Consider the following 25273-nt stretch of genomic DNA (forward strand, 5'->3'; position numbering starts at 1 on the left):
AGAGGCAGATCCGCAGCAAAGAGCACTGTCCTCTGCCTCTTCAAACTCCCCATCCCCGCGCCAGCAGCCTCTGAGGGGCACTAGACTGCTCATCTCCCATCAGTCAGTCTCCACTTCCATTAGGGGAAGCCGACCCCACTCCACCCCCAAGGCTTTAAGCTCCATTTGGAGAGCTCTGTTTTCAGTTTCTTCTACTCTACTTCCCTGGAACCCCGGTCACAGCTGTAATCCGCAGCAAATGGATTTATTTCCCTGACCCTCGGGACAAAAGCCTAGTGTTCCCCAGACTTGGTGGCTCCTGGGAGGGCAGAACCATCAGTGTTTCTCCAGCTGCTGGTCTCAGGCCCTCTGGGCAGCAGGGACCTGTAATCAGATCACTATCGGAGCCAGTTACAGTCAGCATATCATTCAAAGTGGTCCCTCACGGTGGGGAAGGGGAAATGACTAAAGTACCAATCACAGCCTTTGGAGTGCCAGCTCACACAAAACTACACAGTGAGTTGGAACCCCGAGAAAAACAGACTACCAGTTCTAGACGTGAGCCATTTAACCAGATCTGGCTAGGTTTGCAGTGGGAGTCCACAGGGATGGGTGGCCTTGGGGGAGAAGTAAGGAACTAGTTAGGAGAAGGGAGGAATAAGGGTAGGAATTGAAAAGGAAATTGAATAGGGGTATGTGAAATGTTGAAAGCCGAGTTAAGTTTAAAGTATTCGGATTTTCTCATGTGGGGCCCCAGGGTGGGGGTGTAAGGAGACTCCACCCGTGCCTCCGTGGCTCCCATAAGCCTTCAGAGCATCTGCTGCTTCCCACAGAGCAGAGCTTCGGGGCAGAAGGCCCTGCAAGCTTGGCTTCAAAGAGTGGACTGTAGTCAAAAATGTCTAGAAGCTGCTATATTGTTCTACGCTTGCTAATTAACTCTGTTTCTTTCTAACCCTAGTTCCTTTCCACCAGGAGACCAGTGAGAAAGTGACATATGGCAGGACCCTAGCTTCAGATTTCTCCTTAGGACAAACTCCAGTCCTCCAGTTGAGCAAATTCAACCACAGGTCCAGTAGGTTTGCCAGGGATGCCTCCATGTCCATGCTTCTGGAGGACAGTCAGCGAAGCCCAATCTCCTTAAGTGACTCACTTCCCCAAATGCTAGGCTTCAATTTTTGCATAGGGAAAACAAGGGGGATTATGGTAATGTTTGATTTCTTAAATTGATTAGTGAGTGCCCTTGCGTATTATCCTTTGTATATTATATACATGCGTGCTCAGTCCCTCAGCCATGTCGAACTCTCCGCAGCCCCATGGACTGTAGCCTGCTAGGCTCCTCTGTCCACGAGATTTCCCAGGCAGGACTATTGGAGTGGGTTGCCATTTCCTACTCCAGGGGATCTTCCTAACCCAGGGATGAACTCCCGTCTCCTGCATTAGCAGGCAGATCCTTTACCACTAAGCCACCTGGGAAGCCTATATTATATACAGAGAGAGGTTGTTTTGTAAGTATGCAATATTTAATAGACATTAATTAATAATTAGGGGTTAAATTTAGTGACCACAATTCTTTGCCACCTCTGAAAATCTAGTTTGCTCCGGTATAGACTTTGGCCAGTGTCATTGAAATAATTGCTCAAGCTGAGATCATGAATGACATCTCAGAGGGTGTAGTGTGGGAAGAGCTCTGGCTTTGGAGTCAGACTGAATTTTGCATCCCAGTTCTGTGATGACCTTAGATAAGTTACTTTGATAAGTTCTTCATTGACAAAATTGGGATAAAATCTATCCCGTAAGAGAGATCATGTATATTTATAAAGCATCTACTATAGAGATTGATACATAATAGGTGCTCAATAAATAATCAATATTTTAGTGCAGATACTGATGGAAGGTACTGGAATTAAAACACCAGTGGTGTATGCTTTAAAGGAGTTGGTGAGAATTCTGCAGATGAGATAGAAATTAAGCAAAGCTTTCCAGCAAGAAGTAGGATGGAGTGTGGTATGTTTCACGCAATTTTGTTCAACAAAAATTTATGAAATAAAACACTAGGTATAAATGGGAAAACAGGATATAATCCTTGTTCCCCAGAAGTTCACAGTCTAGTGAGAAAGACAGACATATAAGCAGATCAGTTTCATGTGACATGACATTACAAGATCTAGGAGAGAGGTAAGCACAAAGTGTCATGGAATAGCCAACCAACTGGACGGCTCTAAGGGAGAAATTAAAACCTAGTTTGAAGTAAGCAAGACAAATGTTAGAGGAATCTGTGTTCAGTAAAATTTTCTCAGAAGAGCCTCAGGTTGTTCTGATGATCTGAGGAGCTCGTTTAGTGACAAATGGAAGACGGGCATTACAGGGAGGAGGGAGTAACATAAGTAAAAGCACGGAGGTCAGAAATAACTAGATGTCCGAAACTTCAAGTCTTTGGGAATCATGCCGTTTCCAGTGACAGTGTGGTGTGGAAAGTGAGGCCAGGGAGGCAGGCAGGGTCAGCTCATGGGCGTCCATATGCCACATTGAGAAACAGAGGGGAAACTGTGAGAGCCCAAGAACAGAGAGAATGACCAAATGGTGCAGGGACAACAGGAATATCAAAGAATGGAGTTGAGGGAAGCTGTTTGGTAGTTCCTCAGAAAGCTAAATATTGAACTCCCATCAGTTCAGTTCAGTCACTCAGTCGTGTCCGACTCTTTGGGATCCCATGAACGCAGCACACCAGGCCTCCCTGTCCATCTCCAACTGCCGGAGTCCACCCAAACCCACGTCCATTGAGTCGGTGATGCCATCCAGCCATCTCATCCTCTGTCGTTAGGGTCCTTTCAAATGAGTCAGCTCTTTTCATCAGGTGACCAAAGTATTGGAGTTTCAGCTTCAACATCAGTCCTTCCAGTGAACACCCAGGACTGATCTCCTCCAGGATGGACTGGTTGGATCGTCTTGCAGCCCAAGGGACTCTCAAGAGTCTTCTCTAACACCACAGTTCAAAAGCATCAATTCTTCAGTGCTCAGCTTTCTTCACAGTCCAACTCTCACATCCATACATGACCACTGGAAAAACCAGAGCCTTGACTAGATGGACCTTTGTTGGCAAAGTAATGTCTCTGCTTTTTAATATGCTGTCTTATGGTCTAGCGATTCCACTCCTAAGTATATACCCAAGAAGAATTGAAAGCAGGGACTCAAACAGGTACTTGTATACCCATGTTCATAGCAGTGTTATTCACAGTGGCCAAAACGTGGAAATAACCCAAGTGTGCATCAATGGATGAATTGATACACAAATGTGATAGATACATACAATGGGACGTTATTCAACCGTAAGGAGGGATGAAATTCTGATACATGCTACAAAACGGATAGACCTTGAAAAGTGAAAGCGAAACGTGAAAGTGTTAGTCACTTGATCATGTCCCACTCTTTGCAGCCCCATGGACTGCAGCCCACCAGGTTCCTCTGTCCCTGGGAGTTCTCCAGGCAAGAATACTGGAATGGGTTGCCATTCCATTCTCCAGTCTTTGAAAACACGCTAAATAAAATAAACTAGACACAAAAGGTCAAATATTACAGGATTCCACTTATATGAGATATCTAGAAGAGACATTTATAGAGATAGAAAGTAGATTAGAATTCATCAGGGGCTGGACATTCAGTTATTGCTAAATGATGATGGAGTTTGTGTTTGGAGTGGTGAAAATTCTGGACATAGATAGTGGTTGCCCAAGGCCATGCAGCTAGTCACAGTAGAGCTGGCATTCCCAAAGCCAGGATTACTGGACTCCTAAATCCATGCTCTGTCTTCTTTAGCATGTCTCCTCTCCTGGGACGATTGAGCACCAGAGAATGGGCAGAGGGAAAGGCTGGTGATCTGTTCACCTGCAGCAGTAACTACTCTGCATGTGCGAAACCTAGGGAAACCCTCCTTCTCTTTCCCTGCACCACACTGCACACATCCCTCAACACACCACTCTTCTGAATGCCAGTACGTGTGCTCTTACCACGCATTTGGAACTCATATCAGGGTGGGCAACATTATTGTTATTTTTAAATTTGTACTTTATGCCCAATCCCCACCAACTAAGAAACGGAGTCAGGAGTTAAGGGGCAGGCTTCTAAAGATTCATTAACCTCTACAATTGTAAGCACATTTTTTATATATCTGTGCATTTTTTTCTGGGCTACAGGGCTTAGGTGTCATCATTTCTGATAAGTCTCCAAAAGTTATGAATGTTGAAATGAGGGTCCATGTCTCCTTTCAGTTCCCAGTACTTAGCAACCATACCTCACATGCTATAGATGCTCATCAGAGGTTCAGGTTGTGGGAAAACTAGGAACGTGTTGATTGGGGAACATTTTAGAAGTTTTGACGAGTGGAAGGCAGGACTGGGCAGCTTCGTGCTTTGAAAGCAGAGACACAATGTAGGTTTGGGCAGCTCAAAGGTTACTTCTCCTTTGAAGTGATCCCTAGTCTGTATGGCAGAGTCTATTCTTCCCTCCTCTGTGCTCCACAGGAGACTGCAAGGGAGCCAGAGAGAGAGAGAGAGAGAAACTGGAGAGACAGTGGTAGCCTTCAAAAGTGAGAGCTAGAACAGAGAGAAACAGCCAGCAGAAAGGGAGGAAGAGGGAGTCTCCCTTCCTCTCCATGTGCCTGAGAATGAAAAAGAGGACGTGCCTGGTCAGCCCTGGGGGAGAGACAGAGCCAGGCAGGGGGACCGCAAGAGAGAGAAGAGGGAGCTGGAGCCCGGGGAGTGGGACCAAGAGTGAGCATCGGGGAGAGGGTGTGGGAGAGAAAACAGAGGGGAGGAGTAGGGAGAGAGCGCCTCTGGGTAACTGGAGTAGCCAGTCAGGGTCCAGGGGAGGAGGACAATGGGGTGAGAGGGAGAGGGGAATACTATTCAAGAGGAGAGGTGAGTGTGAGCACACGGTGGGGGGTGGGGGCGGGGGGAGGGAGGGCAGCTGTGAGCATGGGGGTGAGAAAGGATGGGGTTGAGGGGGCAGCAACAAGAATGGGGAAACCAGGCGCTGGGGGCAAAAGTCAACAAGACAGAAGAGGGGTGCAGAAGCCAGGATTGAGGCGAAGAAGAGAGGAGGGAGAGGCATGCTTGGGAGCAGAAGAAACGGGCAGACAGGCAAGAGAGTTCAGGAAACACTGTGTCCCGTGTTGCTGAAGTCAGTCTCTCTCTCTTTCTCTTTCCCTCTCTCTTTCTTTCTCTTTCTCTCTCTGTCTCTCTCTCTTTCTTTCTCCCTTTCTCTCTTTCCCTCTCTTTCTTTCTTTCTCTTTCCCTTTGTCTCTCTCTTTCTCTTTCTCTCTCTGTCTCTCTTTCTCCCTCTCTCTTTCTCTTTCTCTCTCTGTCTTTCTCCCTCTCTCTTTCTCTTTCTCTCTCTGTCTCTCTTTCTCCCTCTCTCTTTCTCTTTCTGTCTCTCTTTCTCCCTCTCTCTTTCTCTTTCTCTCTCTGTCTCTCTTTCTCTCTCTCTTTCTCTTTCTCTCTCTGTCTCTCTTTCTCCCTCTCTCTTTCTCTTTCTCTCTCTGTCTCTCTTTCTCCCTCTCTCTTTCTCTTTCTGTCTCTCTTTCTCCCTCTCTCTTTCTCTTTCTCTCTCTGTCTCTCTTTCTCTCTCTCTTTCTCTTTCTCTCTCTCTGTCTCTTTCTCTCTCTCTTTTTTTCTCTTTCTCTTTCCCTTTGTCTCTCTCTCTTTCTCTTTCTCTCTCTTTGTCTCTTTCTCTCTCTCTTTTTTTCTCTTTCTCTTTCCCCCTCTCTCTCTCACATGGGGAGCAGCTGCTATCTTGCCTGTGCAGTTTTTCCATAAACAAATGCCTTGCCGTCTTTAGAATGTTGTCTTCTTTTATTTCTCATCAAGAATTGAGTGTACACTGTGCCCAAGATCTGCCCTGGCCACTGCAAAAACACAGTCAAGCCAAGGCCTGACCACTCAGGATGTAGCCTGCCCCCTCCTTTATTTGCTGTGGCTGCTGCCTTGTTTCATTTTATTTGTTTATGTCTATAAGTGTACTACTTCCGTTGAGATTTCCTAGGGTGGGACGCAAAGCAAGAACTGAAACCCAATTCTGGTCAACAGTTTGGAAAAGGGAGGTGGGCATTGAACTAAAAGAAGACTTTGAGATTCTGTGGGATATTTCAAGTTTGAACGTAACTCTCATTTACTGACTTGTTGCTTGGTAAGCCTCCTAATTCCAACAGAGCCTTATCTCTACAACTAGGTTGTCAGTTTCTGCAAGATCAGAAGTATGCCTTCTGTCTGTCGCTTTTTATTAAGCCAACCCTTCCTTCCATAGAACATAAGGTAAATTTCAACTGAGCGGAGCACAGGAAATACTTGCTGGCTTTGCTGTTTCATCAGCCTGCACCACCATTATCATCATAAGCATTCTTAACAAGTGAGTGGCCAAAATGAGTCCTAGAGCTGAGTGCAGTTCACGACAAAGAGAATTCATGGAGGGCGGCCTTGCCCTGTGGCAGTAAAAGCAGACATAAAAATTAGGAGAGGGACTTCTCTAGCAGTCCAGTGGTTAAGACTCCACATTTCCAATGCAAGGGGGCGCAGGCTCAATCCCTGATCTGGGAAATTGGATCTCACATGTTTTGTTTGAGTGTGGCAAAACCTTTACTGACAGCTCAAACTTCAGTAGACATCAGAAAATTCATACAGGAGAGAAATTATTTAAATGTGATATATGTTACAAAGTCTTCAGCCAAAATGCACACCAGGATCTCACATGTTGCACAGCATGGCCAAGAAATTTTTTAAAAAGAACAAAATTAAATTTTAAAAAGCTAGGGGAAATCACTACTTAAGGACCCGGTCACGAGTATTGTTTGCTTTGCTTTGGAAGCCGTAGGCCTCTGAACTTCCACTTGCTGCCTTCCGCTGGGAGTAACCTGGGTTTCCTCACCTCCAACCTGCCTGTCCTTGAGCCTTCACCCATACTTTGTGCAGCCCGTGGTAAAACTTGCCCAGTCTGAGGACAGCATCCTGAGGAATGCTGACAACCTCCAAACTGAGCATGTTGAGAAGAAGATGGCAGGGTGTTATTAATGACTATTTTAGTTCTTTGCACTAAGGTTCTCAATATATTATTATTTTCTTCATTTATTAAGTTGGCATAATCTGCAAGCAGAGAATTGAATTCTATGATAGAATGACGAAGAAGTGTGGTTTTTAGATATAGGGAGGAGTGGGTAGAAGGAAAAGCTTATACACACACATATATATTAGGATTTTTAGGAATAGCATGAAAGAAGAAAAAGAGAGGAACTTGACCTGAGACCTGGGCATGACTTTCCCCTGACTCCTTCCTTTTTTCTCAGTTCTTCTCCACTCCCAATCACATTGCCTTGAAGGGATGCACAGCTTCCAGTTCTGAATCCCAAGCATACAATGGTCCCTGAAGGAATTTCTGGCACTTCCGTCCTTAGTGCCCAGGATAGAAGTTCCAGGAGACTCTGCCAGTTCCACCTTGGAAGAGGATCGATCTGTTGGAACTGGACAGTGGGAACCAGGCTGGGGACAGTTTTAATAACCACAATGGCCAGTGCATAAGGAACTCTCAGTATATGCTCGACTCCCCACTTAGCACTCTATCGTTAATATCCTCCCAACAATCCATCAGTCTCGTGTCTGCCAGGTTAAGACAGAACATTAGAGAAGGGTGACTTGCCAAGGCTTCCCAGCTGGTAAGTGGCGGAGCCAGGACTCAAACCCAAGTCTCTCTGACTCCAAAGCCTGTGGTTTTCACCACATTGCTCAACGTGGTGTCCTGCTCAGCATAGACCAGGGAGCACTCGCTGAGTACTTTGGGAAGGAAACAGACTCCAAACATACTCGAAGCTCTTCTGTCTTGGCAAACGAGACAAATACAAAAGCAAAGCAAACAATACTCATGACCTGGTCCTTAAGCAGTGATTTCCCCTAGCTTTTTAAAATTTAATTTTGTTCTTTTTTAAAAATTTCTTGGCCATGCTGTACAACATGTGAGATCCTGGTGTGCATTTCAGCTGAAGACTTTGTCACATATATCACATTTAAATAATTTATTTTTACAGTTTATTTTACTGCCTCTTTCTCTCATTCTGTTCTCTCTAGATTTTTTTAATTCCCATTTCTTTCGAGAACTGCCTGTGTAAATACAGACAAGTAATAATTTCTCTGATGTCCAGTTTCTCCACCCACTGATTAACAGGTTGCTGGTGCGAAGGATGCCCCCTAAGGAAGCCCATCACAGGGGGTCCTCCCTGGCTGTCTTTCACCTCCCCGAGCAGAATAACAGATCATAAGGTTTAGATTCGGGCTGACCTGATTTCACATCTCGCCTCGCGAGCCTTGTCCTGATGGCAGGGGTGGCTCAAGACCTCGGTTCAGAAGAGGTCCCACCACAGGCTGGGGGCGACAGATGCCTACTTGTGTGTTCTCTAGTTTGTTAAGCATTTCCCTTCTGCCTCTTTCCTCCCAGCACCTGCCTGCTCATCCGCTACCTGAGCACCCTGACTGTGCCATCCCATAGGCCATGGAGGACGAGCTGCCAGTCCCCCATACACCCAGCAGCACAAGTGTCACCAGCAGTGCCAGCGGCAGCAGCAGCAGCAGCAGTAGCAGTGGTGGGGGCAGTGGCCGGCCCACGGGGCCCCACATTTCTGTGTACAGCGGCATTCCTGACCGGCAGACTGTGCAGGTAAGGTGCCACCTGACTACTCATTAACCAGGAGGACGTGTTGGCGTGGTCCGGTCGGACAGCCAGGGTGCTAAGTCAAGAATGGGCACAAGGGCGTATGTTAGTGGCAGATGTCTGTGCATCATTGGAGAAGCAGTGATGCGAGATGGGTTCCCTCAAGGAGGTCTGGGGAGAGTGGAAATACTTAGCAGAGCCAGAAAATGCCTTTCTTACCTGGTGACTCAGACACCACAGGGCCATGTGGGGAGGAGATGCATGTGAAATTATTAAGGGCAAACAAGTGGAACTAGCAAACAGAAGAAAATGATCAGGATCAGCTCAGCTGCAACCTAGACCCACTATCTAAGTGACCGTTGCCCCATGGCAACTCGAAGTCTCTAACACACAGAGGACCAAAAAGGACCCCCAAACAACCCTTTGTCTTTGCAGCCTTCTGCCTTCTTCCCTAAAGCAGTGGTTTGCAAAATGTCATCCGTGAGGCCTTCTGGGTGACTACACACTGTTCCAAAATGCAGTCATGACCGCACATTGCCTGCCATCTGCCAGGCACCGCATGCTGTCCAAAGCATTTTGCCTATTTATCTTCTCCTCCAGCTGGGAGGAGGGTTCTTATTAGGCACAATTCTATAGTTGAGAAAACTGAGGCTCAGAGAAAGTAGTGTCTTATCCAGGGTCATGCAGGTAAAGACAAGAATGCTGAACCTGATCCTCACCCCTCACCCCCATCCCAAACCTGTGTTCTTATTCCCTACAATGTCTGGTTGAAGTTCCTGGATAAAATAGGCAGAAAAGAAAGACCACAGCAGAGAAATGTGTTTTCTGATGGCTTCGTTGTTGCAGTTTGAATGTACCAGATGAGTGTCCTTACCCTGCTTTGGCCCTAGGCCCAGATTAGGGGATGGAGAGGAAGCCACAGCAGATGGTGGGAGAGCCCGAGAAGTCTAGCTAGAGCAGACCCCATTAGATACTCTGGAGTCTCCTCTCCTAGCTATCTCACACTTAATAGCACCACGCTTCCATCCTTGCCGCCTCCTCCAGAGCCTCCTCCCCTGGCCCTTTGCACATGAGTATTTTAGCGTGTTTCTAGCTGCTGACATTAGGAGGTGCCCTCCTGCCCCTCCTGCCCCTCACCACAATTCCAGGCAAAAGGGATTTGAGATTTCTGCTCTGGCAAGTGGACTGACCCGAAGTTGTGTTCCACACCCAAGCAGAACCAGTGGGGTGCCTCCTACTTCCATTCGTTCACATCCTCCAGGGAGGAAGAGTCTGTCTCTGCCACTGCTATCTGGATGCTGGGAGGTGCTTTTAAGAGTCTAAGGAAAATAGAAAGGCTAGATAAAGGGAATAAGGAGAAAGAATTACGGGGAGAACAGGTATAAGAAGAACTGAGTACATGTAAAGCAGGAACCTCAGAGGGGAAAGTGCACTGAAGGAAGCATATGGAGGAGATGGTATGTGGAAAGGGTATCTGGGGAGACCCCAGAGCCCATGGAGAATCTGTGATATCAGCCTGTTTTTATAAAACCCCCAATCTGAGCCCCAAAGTGATTTTGTCCAAGAGCCACCAGCCCCTGGAAATCACTCTGAGCCAAAGAGAGCTAGACTGGAGGCTCACTGCCAGGGGGCAGAACCCAGGGTGGGAGCAGCCCTGTAGCCAAGGGATTCAGCAGAATAAGGGTGGGAAGTGGGCCAAAGCCTGGCCAGGGCCCAAGTAGGGCACCCCCCACCCTGGGAAGATGGCAGGAGAGTGACCAGGTAGGAAGAAAGGAGGAGAATAGAGAAGAAGATACAGGGTCTCGGGGCTGGAGGACAGGTGTTTGCTTTTCCTTGTTCCTGAGGGTGGAGGAGAGGCTTTGAGGAATGGGAGACTGGGAGGGGATCAAAGAGCAGCCGTTTGTTGTTTCCCAGAGAGTGTGGCTCAACCAGTCCCATCCGAAAAGAGGGAATAGCAGTAAGACTAGCGGGAGATGGTGGCTTGAGAGAGGGAGCAATGGAGAGAAGGAGGGAGAAAGTAAAAGAGGAGCACAGCATCCTACGGCTCCAGCAGCACCCTTGTACCTGTAGCATCTCTGTGGCTGTAGCATCCCTGCTCCGCAAGGCCAGAGAGACAGGCTCCTGAGGGACCAGTAGGACCTCTCAGCAGCTGGGGGCAGACCCTGCCAGGAGGGTGTTGCCCTTGGACAGATTTTAGTTTGGCTGGCTGGAACAGGCCCCCACTTCCAGCTTGTGTCTTTCTTCCCATCCCTTTCCCCCTCTCTGCCTTGTTGAGCTTTGGTTCCCTCTGTCCTCATCACCCCTGTGGGCCTGTTACTCTCATCTGAGGCTGCAGAGTGGTGGGGAGGGTACCTAACAAGCCTGCCATAGGACCCGGTGGCACAGGTCTCCTGTCTCCTGACCTGAGCGTTGTTGGAGGGGCATGTGCTGCCCGTATCCGGACAGAACAGGGAGTGTGTACCCTGAAGAGAGGTGGAAATAGATCAGGTGGGAACGTGTGGAGCTGTGCAAACAGCCATCTCCCCTGCTTCCTGGCGAGTGGGGATCACAGATCTGGTCATTCGGGGGGAGGGGTTGGAGCAGGCCTGACTGCAGAAGGGGCTCTTCCCTCCCCCGCCCCACCCTCCGCAGGTGATCCAGCAGGCCCTGCACCGGCAGCCCAGCACAGCGGCCCAGTACCTGCAGCAGATGTATGCAGCCCAGCAGCAGCACCTCATGCTGCAGACGGCGGCCTTGCAGCAGCAGCACCTCAGCAGCGCCCAGCTCCAGAGCCTGGCGGCCGTGCAGCAGGTGAGACCGAGGATGCCGCCAAAGGAAGTGGGGGAGGAGGCAGGTGCCCCGCCCCTCCCACACATTCTCTAACTGCCTCCTCATTGGAACCCCTGCAAAGTAGGCACCACTGTCATCTGCATCCTTCAGCAGATGAGGAGAGAGGCTCTGGGAGGCTCGGACCTCCCCTGGGGTCCACAGAGCTCTCGAGCAGAGGCTCAAGGAGGGACTGCCAGCTGCCTGCCTCACCACAACACCACACCTCAGGGAGGGGACTGAGGGTGCGAGAAGGCATCCACAGGAGAAGGCCGTCACCCATGCAGCCCACTTGTCTGCCCTCAGTGGCTGAGAAGAGCTCAGTCATCCAGTCAACAGAATGCTTATGCACCTACTGTATGCCAGAGTTCATGTCAGCCCTGGGTGCACCATGGACCTTGTCCTCCTGGAGCTTGTGGTGGGGAGACAGCAAGTAGACAGAAACCCAAATAGACAAGAAAGCAAAGTAGCTAAATACCAGAGTGCTGACAACCTGTCCCAAAGAGGAGTAACAAGGAGGCCCACCTTAGTCCGGGGGTGGGTGGGGGCCTATCTGCTGGAGGAACGGTGAATGAATGAATGAATGTCTGCCAGAGGAACATTGAGTGAATGAATGAATGTCTGCTGGAGGAACTGAAGAATGAGAGGAAGCTGGCCAAGGGGAGGGCACAGGCTGGACATTCCAGACAGTCTGTGCCCAGCTCGCCACGTGGGAGCCTGTGAGGCGGGTATAATAGAGTGGGGCGGGGTGAGGGGCTGAAGAAAGCTGGAAGCATGGGTGATGGTCCTTGCTGACAGCTGGAGTGCTTCTGTGTAAATGCTCGGCCTCATGTAAGCCTTTCGGCAATCCTGCAAGCAGTCCCCACTGTATAAAAGAGGAAGCCGAGGCACTTGCTTGAGGGCCTGTAGATGAGCCAGAGTAAGGACATGACTCCTCATCACTGCCCTGCAGTGCATCCCATGGTGGACGAGGGCCGAGGGCCTGGCTGGAGGAGATCTGGGCCTCAGTGACAAGGATTCTTCTTTCCCAGGCAAGCCTGGTGGCCAACAGACAAGGGAGCACTTCCGGCAGCAGTGTGTCCGCACAGGCCCCTACCCAGTCATCCTCGGTAAGTAGGGTGGGAGCAGCAGGCCAAGCCCACGGTTCCAGGACCACTTCCTTCCTCTTTGCCCAAAATGCTCATGAGCCTCCAGATGCAACGGTGGTGAATCCTCAGTCATGTAGAATCATGGCTGGAATCCATTACTCTCTCCAGAAAAAAAAAAATGTGTGCCACTTTCTAATTTCTGTTTGTAACTCCCTGTCATCTTTACAATGTCAGGGCTCCTGGTTCACGGCTCAGCCCTCTTCCCATGGGGTCCTTCCGACAGCACTGCACACAGGCCAGAGATGCAGCAGTGCTGGGGGGAGATCCAGGACCCAAGAATCAGAGCTGGTCCTAAAGAAGGCTGAGTTCACCAAGGAACAGAGGAGGTGGAGAGAAAGAAGTGGATGAAGGGGTGCAGTTAAGCCACAGAAGCACCCATTTCCTACTGCACGCGTCTCTCTCCTCAGATCAACCTGGCAGCCTCCCCAGCAGCAGCCCAGCTCATCAACCGGGCTCAGAGCGTCAACTCGGCAGCAGCCTCAGGTATCACCCAGCAGGCCGTGCTTCTGGGCAACACGTCTTCTCCAGCCCTGACTGCAAGCCAAGCACAGATGTATCTCCGGGCACAGATGGTGAGTCCCCAGCCTGGGCCATGGCTCAGGTAAGCCAAGAGGACAGAGGCAGAGAAGTTGGGAGCTGGGCGATTAAAGAAGGGTGGCAATTAGAGAAGGGTGGGGAAGAAGCACCAGGCGGACAGTTGGTAGGAAAGCAGGGGTGGCATAAAGAAGGCGGCCTGGAAGGCTGACGGGAGCTTTGATAGTGGCTCCATGACTCAAAGAAAGGTAGGGTTCCAGGCCAAAATTAAGTTACCCATGGTGCCTCCTTTCCTTTCCCTCTGAGAATGAAACAGAATTATCCTCCTCTTATCAGAAACCACTCCCTAAAATTAGTTACGGTAGGGAACGCAAGGGTCTGTGCCCAGGTGGTCTGTCCCCTCAGACACGTAAGACAAGCAAGTGCACAAACATCCGATACCCCACAGAAGTGGGGTCTTAGTCCGCTGGGACTGTCCTGCAGGGATTGGCCACCACTAGTTCGGGGCCATGGAGAAGGCAATGGCACCCCACTCCAGTACTCTTGCCTGGAAAATCCCATGGACGGAGGAGCCTGGTAGGCTGCAGTCCATGGGGTCACGAAGAGTCGGACACGACTGAGCGACTTCACTTTCACTTTTCACTTTCATGCATTGGAGAAGGAAATGGCGACCCACTCCAGTGTTCTTGCCTGGAGAATGCCAGGGACAGGGGAGCCTGGTGGGCTGCCGTCTCTGGGGTCGCACAGAGTTGGACACGACTGAAGCGACTTAGCAGCAGCAGCAGCAGTTCAGGGCCAAAAGTGCATTCCAGCCCAGGTGGTGAAGGCGGCCACCAGCTCCAGGAACTGTGTTGCCACCACTGCATTCCCAGCCGGGCCCCCATTCCCATGAGGGCCACCTGGTCAAACGTTCATCAGGTGGGCTTGCTCGGGCTGAATGTACAATATCAGCCCTCCACACACATACCTAGAGTCCCGCCTTGACACCTGTCCCTAAGAGGTACAGAGGCCCATAAGAAGCTGAGGGGTTCCTAAAATTAAGCAGACTTTCCCAGGAAAGCAGCAGTATTTGTTCACCCAAGGAAGCAGGCAGGTCTAGGTCTAGATTGGGCTCAGCCCACTCTGAGTCCGGTTCTCCCAGCCCTGCTCTGAATTGTTCTCCCTCCAGCTCCTTGACATACCATCCTGAAGGCTGTATGGCCCCAGCCCTTGCTTTGTTTTTGTGGCCAGAGCTTGACGCTGGGAACTTTTCTGGTTCTGCTCCAGCACGTCAGTTCTTGACTCTGAACTCACTGAGGTGCAGCTCCATTCCTGGGGAGTAGCCTCAGACACCCATGGGGACCAGGCTTCCACTTCTCCAGGGAGCCAGGCAGCCCACGTGACACCACCCACACCTGCTCTGTCTTCAGTTCACCCCATCCCTTCTCTGGCTCAACTGCTCCCACTGGAGCCCTGGAGCCTGGCCACCTCCCTCCCCAGAGTGGGGTGCCCTCACTCAGAGGAGCAGATATGCTGTCATATACATGTCCAGAGCTGGACTCACAAGGGTGGGAGTGTCGCACAGAGACCCTCAGTCCCTGCGCGCCATGCAAGGAGATGTAGACACGAGTACAACCTGGTTCCTCTTGGTTCCTCTAGCACTGTTGTCTCTGCTCATGCATGTATAAACACACACACACACACACACACACACACACACAGAGCCTAATCTAAATTTGACTAAGAAATGGGCAAAAGAATCTAATCTGATCCCTTCTGGCAGAAAGTCCTGTTCTGACCCACACCTAGAGTCCAGAGCAGGTTAGATTTTTTTTTAAATTTTTTATCTTGTATTGGGGTATAGCTGATTAACAGACAATGTTGTGATGATTTCAGGTCAACAGCGAAGGGACTCAGTCATACATACACATGTATCCATTCTCCCCCAAACTCCCCTCCCATTCAGGCTGCCACAGAACTTGCAGGTGAGATTTAGAACATGGTTCCAGGGCATCTGTCTCAGCCCAGGGGCCCTGCTCCCCAGGATGCTGCAGAGACGGACTTGAGGGTGTCCGGCCATCACTATTGGCCCCTTCTCTGGGGTGAGCTCTTGGCAGAGGCTTCTGAAGTACACTTGACTTGGTGCAGCCCCAGGACAGCCCCCTAGCCCTGGCCCTTCCCTGCCCGGCCTGGATCAGGACTTGAGGGCCCTCTTGAGATTTTCAGGAGGCACCCCTGGATTCTCTCCCTCTCCCACCTCCCCCGCTTCCTCCCCCCAACCCCGTCTGCTCCCTGGCTGAGCTGTCGTGTCCTGTGGCTGAGCCCACAGTGGGCAGGTAAAAGGCGCCTCGTTTCCTGTGATTCCAGGCCCAGCCAGGTAACCTGGTGCAGGTAGCTAGGAGCCTAGGCGGCACTGTTCCTTTGTCCCCTCAGCTCATCTTCACGCCCACGGCCACCGTCGCTACCGTGCAGCCTGAGCTCGGCACTGGCTCCCCCGCCCGGCCCCCCACCCCTGCCCAGGTGAGGATTCCATGCTTGTGGGCGGGCAGGGGGGTGGGGACCCCTGCCGAGGGGGCACTGATGCTGGGTCTGGGCCCGAGCCCTGGAGGAGCTTTGGACGTCTCGGGGTGCTCCAGGAAAGCAGGTGGGAGACGGTGTCCCATTACCCCTAGACTCACTCCTTGATTCCTCTCTGAGAAGGCCTCGGCCACTCCGGACCCTGCTTCGGGCCTCGACCACAGGGCAGGAGCAAGTGTGATTGCCAGAACCGGTGGCCCTCACTACCTTATACCCTCCCCAGGATGAGCTCTGCTGTCATTGCTTTTCAAGAGGAAAATTCCACTCTGATTACACATGCTAGCAGCTCTAGGAATCAGGAAAAACGACATGCAAGAGGGAGCAAGGATGAGTCCTAGGTCCCTTCTTTCTGCTGGGAGCACACAGACACAGCTGTGGCTGTAAAGATTCTGTGGGAGGTGGGAAGGAACCAGCCCCATCTAAAGGATGGGGGTCAGACGCGAGTCTGGCACAGCCTCCGTGTGTCCAGCAGAGGGTGCCAGGGACCAAGTTGAGTCAGCTTGCCCGTCCTGATGTGTAAACCCGATCCTCAGGACAGGATAATCCTTCACCTGGGAGACCTTGCTGGTCGACTCACTTTCACTTTTGCCCTGGCCTTTCCCAGTGTGGGAAGCCCCATGCCCTGCCATGATTCTAAGTGGTACACAGCCCATCCTGATAGATTGGGGGAGGAGGGGAGGTAACAGAAGGGAGAAGCAGCCCCGGCCTCCCTGCCCCCGCCTGCCCCAGCCAAGGCAGACATCCCTGCTCAGAATTTAGTTTCTTCTGCAGATGAATCCAATGACCAGCACTCTGTCTGTCCCCTTGAGAAACTCTGCTCCTGGTTTCTCCTTCAGCCCCTTGTCTCGTCTCTCTCGCTTTCCTTACGATCTAACAACTCTCACGTTCAGCACTCCTGGATCCATCCCTAACTCCTTCCCTGTCTGAACAATGTGTCGGCATTGCTCACACCCACATTCTCTGGACTCCTACAGACCCCTCTTTTCCAGGTACAGAACTTGACCCTCCGATCACAGCAGACACCAGCTGCAGCAGCCTCGGGCCCTACCCCCACCCAGCCTGTCCTGACCAGCTTGGCCCTGAAGCCCACGCCAGGTGGTAGCCAGCCTCTGCCTACCCCATCACAGGGCAGAAACACTGCTCAGGGTTCCCCTGCAGGTGCCAAGTCTGGCACAACTGACAGTGTGACAGAGCCACTCAAGAGAGGAGACAGCAACGGCAGTGTGCCTGGGAGCTTGGAGGGCCGGGCTGGGCTCAGCCGGATGGTGCCCACCGTGGCTACCCACCCGCTCATTGCACCAGGTAAGCACTCCAGGAGGAAGGATCCTATCCCAGAAAACTCAGAAGGACGATGGGTCAGGGGGAAACTTTCACACTCTCCTATTTCCCATGGGCAAGATAAGATGTCAGCCATGGGTCTCTCTTTCCCCTTCTACAGTCTTGAGATGTTCTTCAGCTCCAGATTCTGTTTCATGCTTCTTGTCCAGCTTTAAAGAAGGAAGCCATGTTAGTGGAAATAAATGGGACCTTCTTTTTCTTTTTTTTAAGAGGAGAACCTTGTTCATATAAATAGTCCATCATTTAATTTTCTTTTATTTGGCCACACCATGTGTCATGTGGGATCTTAGTTCCCCATCCAGGGATCAAACCCATGCCCCCTGTAGTGGGAGCACAGAGTTTTAACTGGACCGCCAGGGCAATCCCAAATAAGACCTTCTTCACAATGGGTACCATGATTCTCAGGGTACCAAATCATAGCTCTTCACCTAGGCAGTGGAGGTTTGGCAGTTACAGTATTTTGAAATTCTCTAAGAGTCAGCAAAAAAAGGATAGGGGCTAGCCAGAGGCATGTAAGAACCACACAGGGAGATGAGGAAGTGAGAAGTTTATTTTCTCATCACTCAACAGACATTTGTTGACTAATATGCGTTGGTTATGTTGCCAGTTCCGGGGGTGCCGAGATAAATAAGACATGGGCCCTGCCTCCCAGGTGGGCAGGGTCTGGAGAGACAGACGAGTGCAGCCTGTCGTAGATGTTAGCTCTGAGCCCCGGAGGATCACAGAGGCACCATCTAGCCTGGGAGAGAGGAGCCAAGAAAGGTTTGCCAGTAAGAGTGGTACTCAAGAATAAACCTTGCAGATTAAAAAAGTAATAATCCAGCAGATTACTTATGAGGCAAATTATATGAACAAGATGAATCAGTATTCCCTAGGGCTAGATTCTCTCTGCTGCTAAAATTCTCCCAGCGCTGCCTACTGAAGGCAATCTTTAATGAGGAAATCTGCCAACAGCCCTGGAAGCCAGACTAATCAGTCTTGGGAAGAAGACCAAGCTCTTATAGCACAGAAATGTAGTGATGGACCGTGTGACCTTGCATTAAAGATAGAGTCACCCTGGTCACATCCCTGAAATAACGACTCCCACTCCGTCCTCACCCAGACCATTTTACCATCCAGTCTAACCTGCGTTTTTATTTTTCTTGAGAGCCTACTTTGTGCTTGTTACTAGATTAACCACAATGATCAAAATGTGATTTCTCACCTAAAGGAGGGTGCAATCAAAAGGAGGGAGGTAGATTTTTAAGCAAATCCATTCAATTTCATAATTGCCATTGTAGGAGTAAGTATGAGGTACGGGGGGCCCAGATGGACACCTCTGTGCCAGGCAGGATGGACAGAGGTGCTGCCCCCAAGGAAATGGCACTGGATATTGAAGCAGGAGTCGTCTCCCCAACAAAGGACGGGAAGACATTCTAGACAGACGACAGAGGCGTAGGTAGAGCCTTGTAATGTGAACCGAGAAGAGCCTGAATTCAGGTCCTTTATTCACCCTCTGGAGGCTTCAAGGACAGAGGTGGTCTCTGCCTCCAGCGGACCCTCTGAGCTGAGGCAGGCAGCTCTCTGTAGAAGCCTAACCGCCCTGTGACTCCGAGCCTTTCTTCCTGTCTGGCATTGCTTTCTCCAGAGACTAGTCCAGCTTCTTCCTTTTATGGAGAAATAAACTGAGGCTCAGAGGGTAAAGTCTGGGTAGGGGGAGGTGGGGTGTCTTAAAATGAGCTGATATCAGCTGAGACTAAAGCAAGGACCCCAAATTAACATTTCTCCTACCTCCTCACACAACCTACAAACCATAGAGCTACATCTGCATTTCAAGACTTCCTGAGAATCCCGTTTCTACCCAGGTCAAAATGTAACCCCTGCCTAGATCTAATCCAGCGCCCACCCCCCAGATTCTAAGGACCCTTCAATGGAAAGACTAGTTCTTAGGTTTCCTCCTAAGGCTCCTAGGCAACCCTGGGGCCTCAAGAAAACTGAACACAAAGGGGACCAGCACTGATAAAAACCTCTGATGTGTATTAGACAATACGCTGGGCTTTTTTATGTACCCCACCTCTTCTGCTTTTCAGAAGAACCCCCGTAGATATTTTCATCCATTTTACAGATGAGAAAGCCGAAGTTCAGAGTGGTTACCCAAGAAATTACTATAAATATCACTCAAGGTCACATCAGTATTACGTGGCAGAACTGGAAACCGACTCCATGTCTGGCTGAGTCAGACAGTGCGCTCTTAATCATCAAGCCGTGTTTGCCTCTTTCAGCTCTTTTAGGGCTTCCTAGGCCTTTCTTATTCCTGACCCAAAGTTCAAAGAGTCTCGTGGTTCTCAGATTGTTCTGGGTTTTACAGTCTAGCAGAGGGCTCTCTTCTCTTGAGCCTGATAAAAGGGAAGGCCAATGAGTTACAGACCGAGGCCCAGGGCCCCAGCTGTGGCCTAAGACTAACAGTATGTGGCTATAGGCAGTACAAGAACTCTCTGTGGAGCAGCTGTGAGTTGCAGACCACAAAGACTCTCTCCCCAGTGACAGGAATCAGTAGGCTTTGCATTGTTCCTGCCTCCCACTGTCCCCCCAGTTCTTCCCTTCCCCTCCCACCCCTTCCTCTCCATGGTTCTACTCCCCACCCTCAACAGCCCGAATGGAAGGCAGCAGGGAGGCTTAAGATGCTAACAGATCCTTTCAGGGCCTCTAGAACAAAAAAAAGTCTGAAATAATTCTCCTGACCTGATGGGGGTGGGGAGGGGATGGCCAGGAGCAGCACCTGCCCTGGGCCGCCACTGTTCCCCAGGCAGGAGGTAACTTCTGGCCTCCTGCCCAGCCAACACACTGTGAATGAATGGCAGGGATCAGAGTGTGTGCGCATGTGCGTGTGTGTGTGTGTGTGTGTGTGTGTGTGTGTGTATGTATGTATGAGAGAGAGAGAGAGAGAGACTGAGAGAGAGGGACTGGGGAGCGGAGTGGCAGGTTTTTGTTTGTTATTGAAGCATTTTTTGAGCTGGCTGGCTGGCTGCCCGCAGGGAAAGTAACCAGTGGAGACTTGTGATGGGGGGCAGTGGCGGGGGTGGGGGGGGAGAGCAGAGAGGAATGTGTTCTCTGGGGGCCATTCCCTCCCCAGCAGGCAAATGCTGCAGTCCCAGCTGGGACTGCTCCCACTGACAGCTGTTTAGGGGCAAAGCCCCTCCCCCCATGGCAAGCTCCCTGCTGTTCCTGCTTCTGTCACCTTGGCAACGGGCTTCTTTAGGCTCTGCAAATAGAAAAGGTCCCTTATGCCAGCAAGGGCCTGGGTTGGTGTGGGGGGGGGAGAGGGGAGGGGGCGGAGAGCAGAGCAGAGAGGTTGGGCCTCGCAATGTGATGGAAAGACTGAACCAGGAGGGCAGAAGAAGGGTCTCCTTAGGTCTGGCCTCCAGAGGAGACCAGGGGGAGCTGGGTCACAGCTCCTGATAGAGGCTTGGTTCTTGGAGTCCCCATTCTAGTGGCTCCACTCAAGGCCCCTAGACGTACACGGAGGCCCAAAGGTGAGAAGAAAGTGGCTGGCCAGGAGGGAGATGCTGTCATAAAAGAGAGCCGTCCAGTCACTGAAAATCCTGGGCGCTTTTCACACAATTGTGCTCCAGATGCCGGGTCTTTGTTCTGTCTCTTCATCCCTCCTCAGGTCTCTGGAAGGAGAGAGAATTCACTGTTGGGAAGGCCTGCCACACAGTGGCTTTGTTTTTACCACAGAGAGGGTTTTGTGTCAGGGAGCGGGGATTCTGTCTGTGAGAAGCTGGACAGTGTGACGCGTGCTGATTCCAGGACCCTTGGGTACCATATTTTCCTCCCAAAGCACCTGCCAAACTGCGGGGTAGAAACACTTTTGCTGAGAAAGTTCAGTAAAAACCAAAACATTACATGAAGTCCTGTTTTCTAGCTCCAACAATTTTAATGTTAAAATCAGGCAACCAATTATGACGATCATTTCAGTTACCCACTGTAGGACCAGATTGAGATTACTAAGCATCTCCTCCTTGTATTAGGTCAGGGTTGGGAGAAGCCAGCAGATATTAGCAGAGAAGTTTTATATTTGCTGAACATTTCTCACCATGGGTGTGCGTGTGTGAGAGAGAGAAAGAGGAAAGGCAGACTGTGTGCCTTGGAACTGTCGGGCGTTCCTTCTTTCCCCGACTCTTTCCCCCTAAGCTCCTCTTATGTTACATCCATGGTTGCTGCCAGTAATAATAATTACCAACCAATAATGAACAACCATGTTCCAGGCACTGTACTAAATGCCTAACCTACATATCTCATTTACTCCTAGCAATAATTATTCATCTCACAAATGAAGAAGGTATGGCTCAGAAAAAAATAATTAGTTACCATCTCCATATAGCTTTCCCTCGTTAATTGTTCAGTTCAGCTCCACAAACACTCATTTAGCACCTATTATGTGCCAAACACGATGCCAACCATATGGGCATTAGAGTTGAACAAGTGTAAAATCTAAGAGGGGCTATGGAAATTTGAGTCGCGCCTTGAAAACTGAGTATGTTTCCAGAACAGAAGTGAAGGGGATTATCTCAGCTGGCACCGGGAGGCATCTATGCCCAGAGTGCCCACGTGGGCCTGGGACCATCTGTGCACATAGGTGGGCCCTGGAGCTCCTTGCTCCTCCCTGGCCCCACCGCCATTAGCTGTGGGACTCCCAAAACGCTCAGTCCATCCATCCCCCGTCATGTTTACCTCTCTTCTAGTGGACCTTGCCTTTTTTTACATTTCAGATGCCTGCCCCCACCATCCACAGATGACTCCTCAGTACACATCCAACTCTGCCCCCCACCCCCGTCCCCAGCGATTTCCAGCTGTCTATGGGATCCTCCCAAGAGGATGTTACCCCACCTGCATACACATTTTTAAAATTTGGAGATTCATACGTCAACCCCCAAAGCTGGAGGTCTCCCTCTTCAGAAAGGATCCCCCTTTCCCGTTCCTGGCCACTGTCCGCAGTCATCAGGTATTCCTGGACCCAGGCTTACAATCTCAAGACGGTTTTGATTCATTTCCCTTCAGGGAGGCAGGAGTGTTTGAATGGGAAAAGCATAGGCTTCACAGTGAGACCTGGTTTCAGACCCCAGCCTCATCACTTACTGGTTCTGTGACCAGCATCCAGTTACTTCATCTCTGTAAACCTTGATTTCTTTGTTTATAAGACTAAGATGGTTATTTTTACCACATGCTATAAAGATGGATGAGATGCGATGTGTCCAGCACTGAGCAGGCTCACAGTACTCATTCCCTTTCACTCCTTATTCCCACCCTCCATCACCACCCACTTTCTCACCATGTTCTGACCATATTTTCTCTGTGTCAGCTCCCAGGTTTGCTTAAGGCCCGCTGACCATATGAGGTTTAACTGACCACCTGACCCTCCTCCCATACTTGCCAGAGTCACCGTCCTCAGAGACTTGCTCCTTGCTTGTTTAGAAACCTTCACTGCGTCTTTTATTTCCTGCTTCATCGGGTCACAGGAGGGATTCAATAATTAGCATGTTAATGACTTCTGACCACTGACTCTGACTCTGGGTAGGGGCCTTCAAGACCCCAGAACCACTGTAATTGCTCAGGGCTTCCCCGCACAGATCCTCCACCTCTCCTCCCCCAACCCCAACCCCTTTGTGACCAACATGACCTGTGCAGACCTTCCATCTCTCCTCCTGGCATCACACTCCCCTTTCCTCATCCATCCAAGATCACCTCCAAAGTTCTCAACAGCCTCCAACTAACCCTTGAAAGCCTGCCATCTTAATTTGCACTTGCTGACTGCACCCTTCACTCACCCGTCAGCATTTTTCAAGCGTTTATGAGATTCAAGACACCCTGCCTCATGTGTCAAATGAAGTCAATTTTCCCTGAATCTGCTGCATTGTAGGAGTCTCCTGGAAACAACTCCCCTTGCTCGTAACATGGGAACACTGCCTATTCGCCTCAGAGCCTGCTTGTAAGGAGTAAATGAGACTCAGATTATAAGAATGCTTTGAGAAGTTCAAAGCAATGTATACATAGCAGGTAGTATTTTAAGAATAGCTACCGTGTATTGTGCATCTTCTCAGCATGAACAAAGGCAGTGAACCTCTCCTCTTTGTGGTTGAAACATAATCTTCCATTTGATACTAACAGACTGCTCTGTGAAGTGTATCACTGTTTGTAGAAGAGGAAATCAAGATTCGGAGAGGTTAAACAATTTGTCTTCAGTTGCACAGCCTGTAGGTGGCAGAACCAAGATTCAAACCAGATCGGTCTCTAAAATCCATGCCGTTAGCCACTTCTGCTGTATTTTCATCCCTCTACCAAGGGTGGGTAGTTTCCTTTCTAATGCTGCAAGCTGTCCTACAAGGAATCCTGCCTACAGAGGGTGTCTGGTGGTTTTGCCAGGTAGCTGCAGGGCAGGTCTAAAGATATTAGGGCATAGACAGCCCGCCACAGCATGTCCCAAAGGTGGGCAACCCTGTTTTTGTAAACTTGTTTCCTCTGCCAGGGAGATTCCCTCAGCTCCATTTCCCCTCTCACATTCCTCCTAGGCCTCAGCCTGGCAGGACTGCATCTCAGAAAATCCATGTGCCTATTTCTTCAGATTTTCCTAAAAGAGCTTCCTTGTCTAGTTATGTGTATGTGGGACTCTGACCTCCAGAGTCAACCTCAATTTCAGTCACTCCCTGAGGCCTAATCACGTGAGGTATCTTTGGAGATGAGCAAGCTCTGAAGGGTGCTGGCATCATTTAGACCCCCCCACCCCCCAGCAAACTGCCTCCTCTCTGGCTGTTCTCACACCAGTCACCAGGGGTTCAGCTGCACAGGATGCCCTGTAGGTCCCTGAAAGCACCATGGTATTTAAGGCCTCAGGTCTTCCCACGTGCTCTTCCTTTCATCATCTTCAGAACTCTGAATCATGCTAAATACTCACTTCCTCCAGGAAGCCTTCTCTGCTTTCCTTTCCAAGCTGAATCTCCTTTTCTGTGTTCTCAGTAATGTGTGCTTGTCTCCTGTCGTTAATATTTACCAAGTGATGCTGAGGGTATCTGTTTACCAACTCTCTCTTGCTAAACTGTATTCCACTAAACCTATTCTAGGGACCAGGTTTTGGCCAGCACCAAACACAGCGCTTGCTCTGTAGTCAGTGCTGTGATTTTTGTCGCGTGAACGAATAGCTGAAAGTATCTCTTCATTTAACTCTCTAAGCCCTGAAGAGTAGTAGGTAGTAGAAAGTTATGCCATTCCTCTCTCGCAAGCACCCTCCCTTCACTGGTAGTCCAGGTAATTCCAAACTCTAGTCAAGCATTGCAGCTCAGAGAAAAATGTGTTTGAGCAAACCTCCAACCTACATCTGGGATGCTCGCAGCTCCCGTGTGTTTTGAGGCAAGAATCCCAGCACTTCTGGACACTGAGCTTTTTCCTGCATCCAGGAAGACTTAGGATCAATCGAGATCCATTACTGGTCACAAGTTCTGGCAGTGCATGCAGCAAAGGGCGTGAGTCAGTGAACCCTCACAGCCGGCCCTCCTGCACAGGGGCCCTTAATCCTCTGGCTGCTAACAACCAACTGTTTGGGGAACGGTGAATTGGTCTCTTCAGATTCTAAGGCGGCTGTCAAGGTTAAAGCTCAAGACGGGAAAGAAGAGCTGGCCTAGAGTCTCTCCACTGAGCTGGGCCCTAATGTGGGGAGGCCCTAGGCCTGCCCCTCCTCTGTTCCGTAACAGAAAGGGCTGACGAGGCCTTCCAGAGCCATGGCTGAGGTCCCACGGAACCAAGCTTTTGTTCCCTAGAAGCAGTGAGCCTTCTAGCAGTGGGGGATGGGGGCAGCCAAAAGAGTTCCAAGCAAAAAATGAAGCCCCTGGACTGTAGGAGGAAATAAAGGCCCAGAGAGATTTCTGTGCATTAATATTTCAAAAAGTGACATGCCCCATCTGAGCTGTAGAGAAGAGGGGTGCGGCCGCCTTTGGTATGGTGGCTTCAGTGGGAAGTGCCCATCGTCAACCACCCCACTGACCTCACTATGATCGACAGCAGATAGATGCTGAGCATCTACGGACATGTAGATTATTGTGCTGGACAGTGTGGAAGGGAAAAGAAACACTGAACGTTAGTTCAACTAAAGCACATCTCTAAAGTTAAAAAAAAAATGAAACATAAAACTTTGACTCAAAAAGCATATAATCTGGCCAGATAGACAGGAAATAAACACACAAAAGCATAAAAAGTAT

The 25273-nt window shown here is 50.1% G+C and overlaps 1 protein-coding gene across 5 annotated transcripts in view; it reads left to right on the plus strand.

The window, feature by feature from the left end:
* PHC2 (polyhomeotic homolog 2) overlaps nucleotides 1-25273 on the plus strand; it is a 114437-nt gene that overhangs the window by 56529 nt on the left and 32635 nt on the right. For 2 of the 5 annotated variants that reach the window (XM_059875717.1, XM_024976356.2), the window contains exons 2-7: nucleotides 8452-8670; nucleotides 11296-11454; nucleotides 12501-12578; nucleotides 13025-13189; nucleotides 15498-15650; nucleotides 16697-17009. In XM_059875717.1, coding sequence (XP_059731700.1) covers nucleotides 8506-8670; nucleotides 11296-11454; nucleotides 12501-12578; nucleotides 13025-13189; nucleotides 15498-15650; nucleotides 16697-17009 — 1033 coding nt within the window. In that variant the 5' untranslated portion in view covers nucleotides 8452-8505. Of the gene's footprint in view, nucleotides 1-8451; nucleotides 8671-11295; nucleotides 11455-12500; nucleotides 12579-13024; nucleotides 13190-15497; nucleotides 15651-16696; nucleotides 17010-25273 lie in introns of those variants that run through there. The other 3 variants (XM_024976365.2, NM_001192908.1, XM_024976369.2) reach the window with 3 other exon arrangements.

Source organism: Bos taurus, chromosome 2 (assembly GCF_002263795.3).
Source record: "Bos taurus isolate L1 Dominette 01449 registration number 42190680 breed Hereford chromosome 2, ARS-UCD2.0, whole genome shotgun sequence".
NCBI lineage: Eukaryota > Metazoa > Chordata > Mammalia > Artiodactyla > Bovidae > Bos > Bos taurus.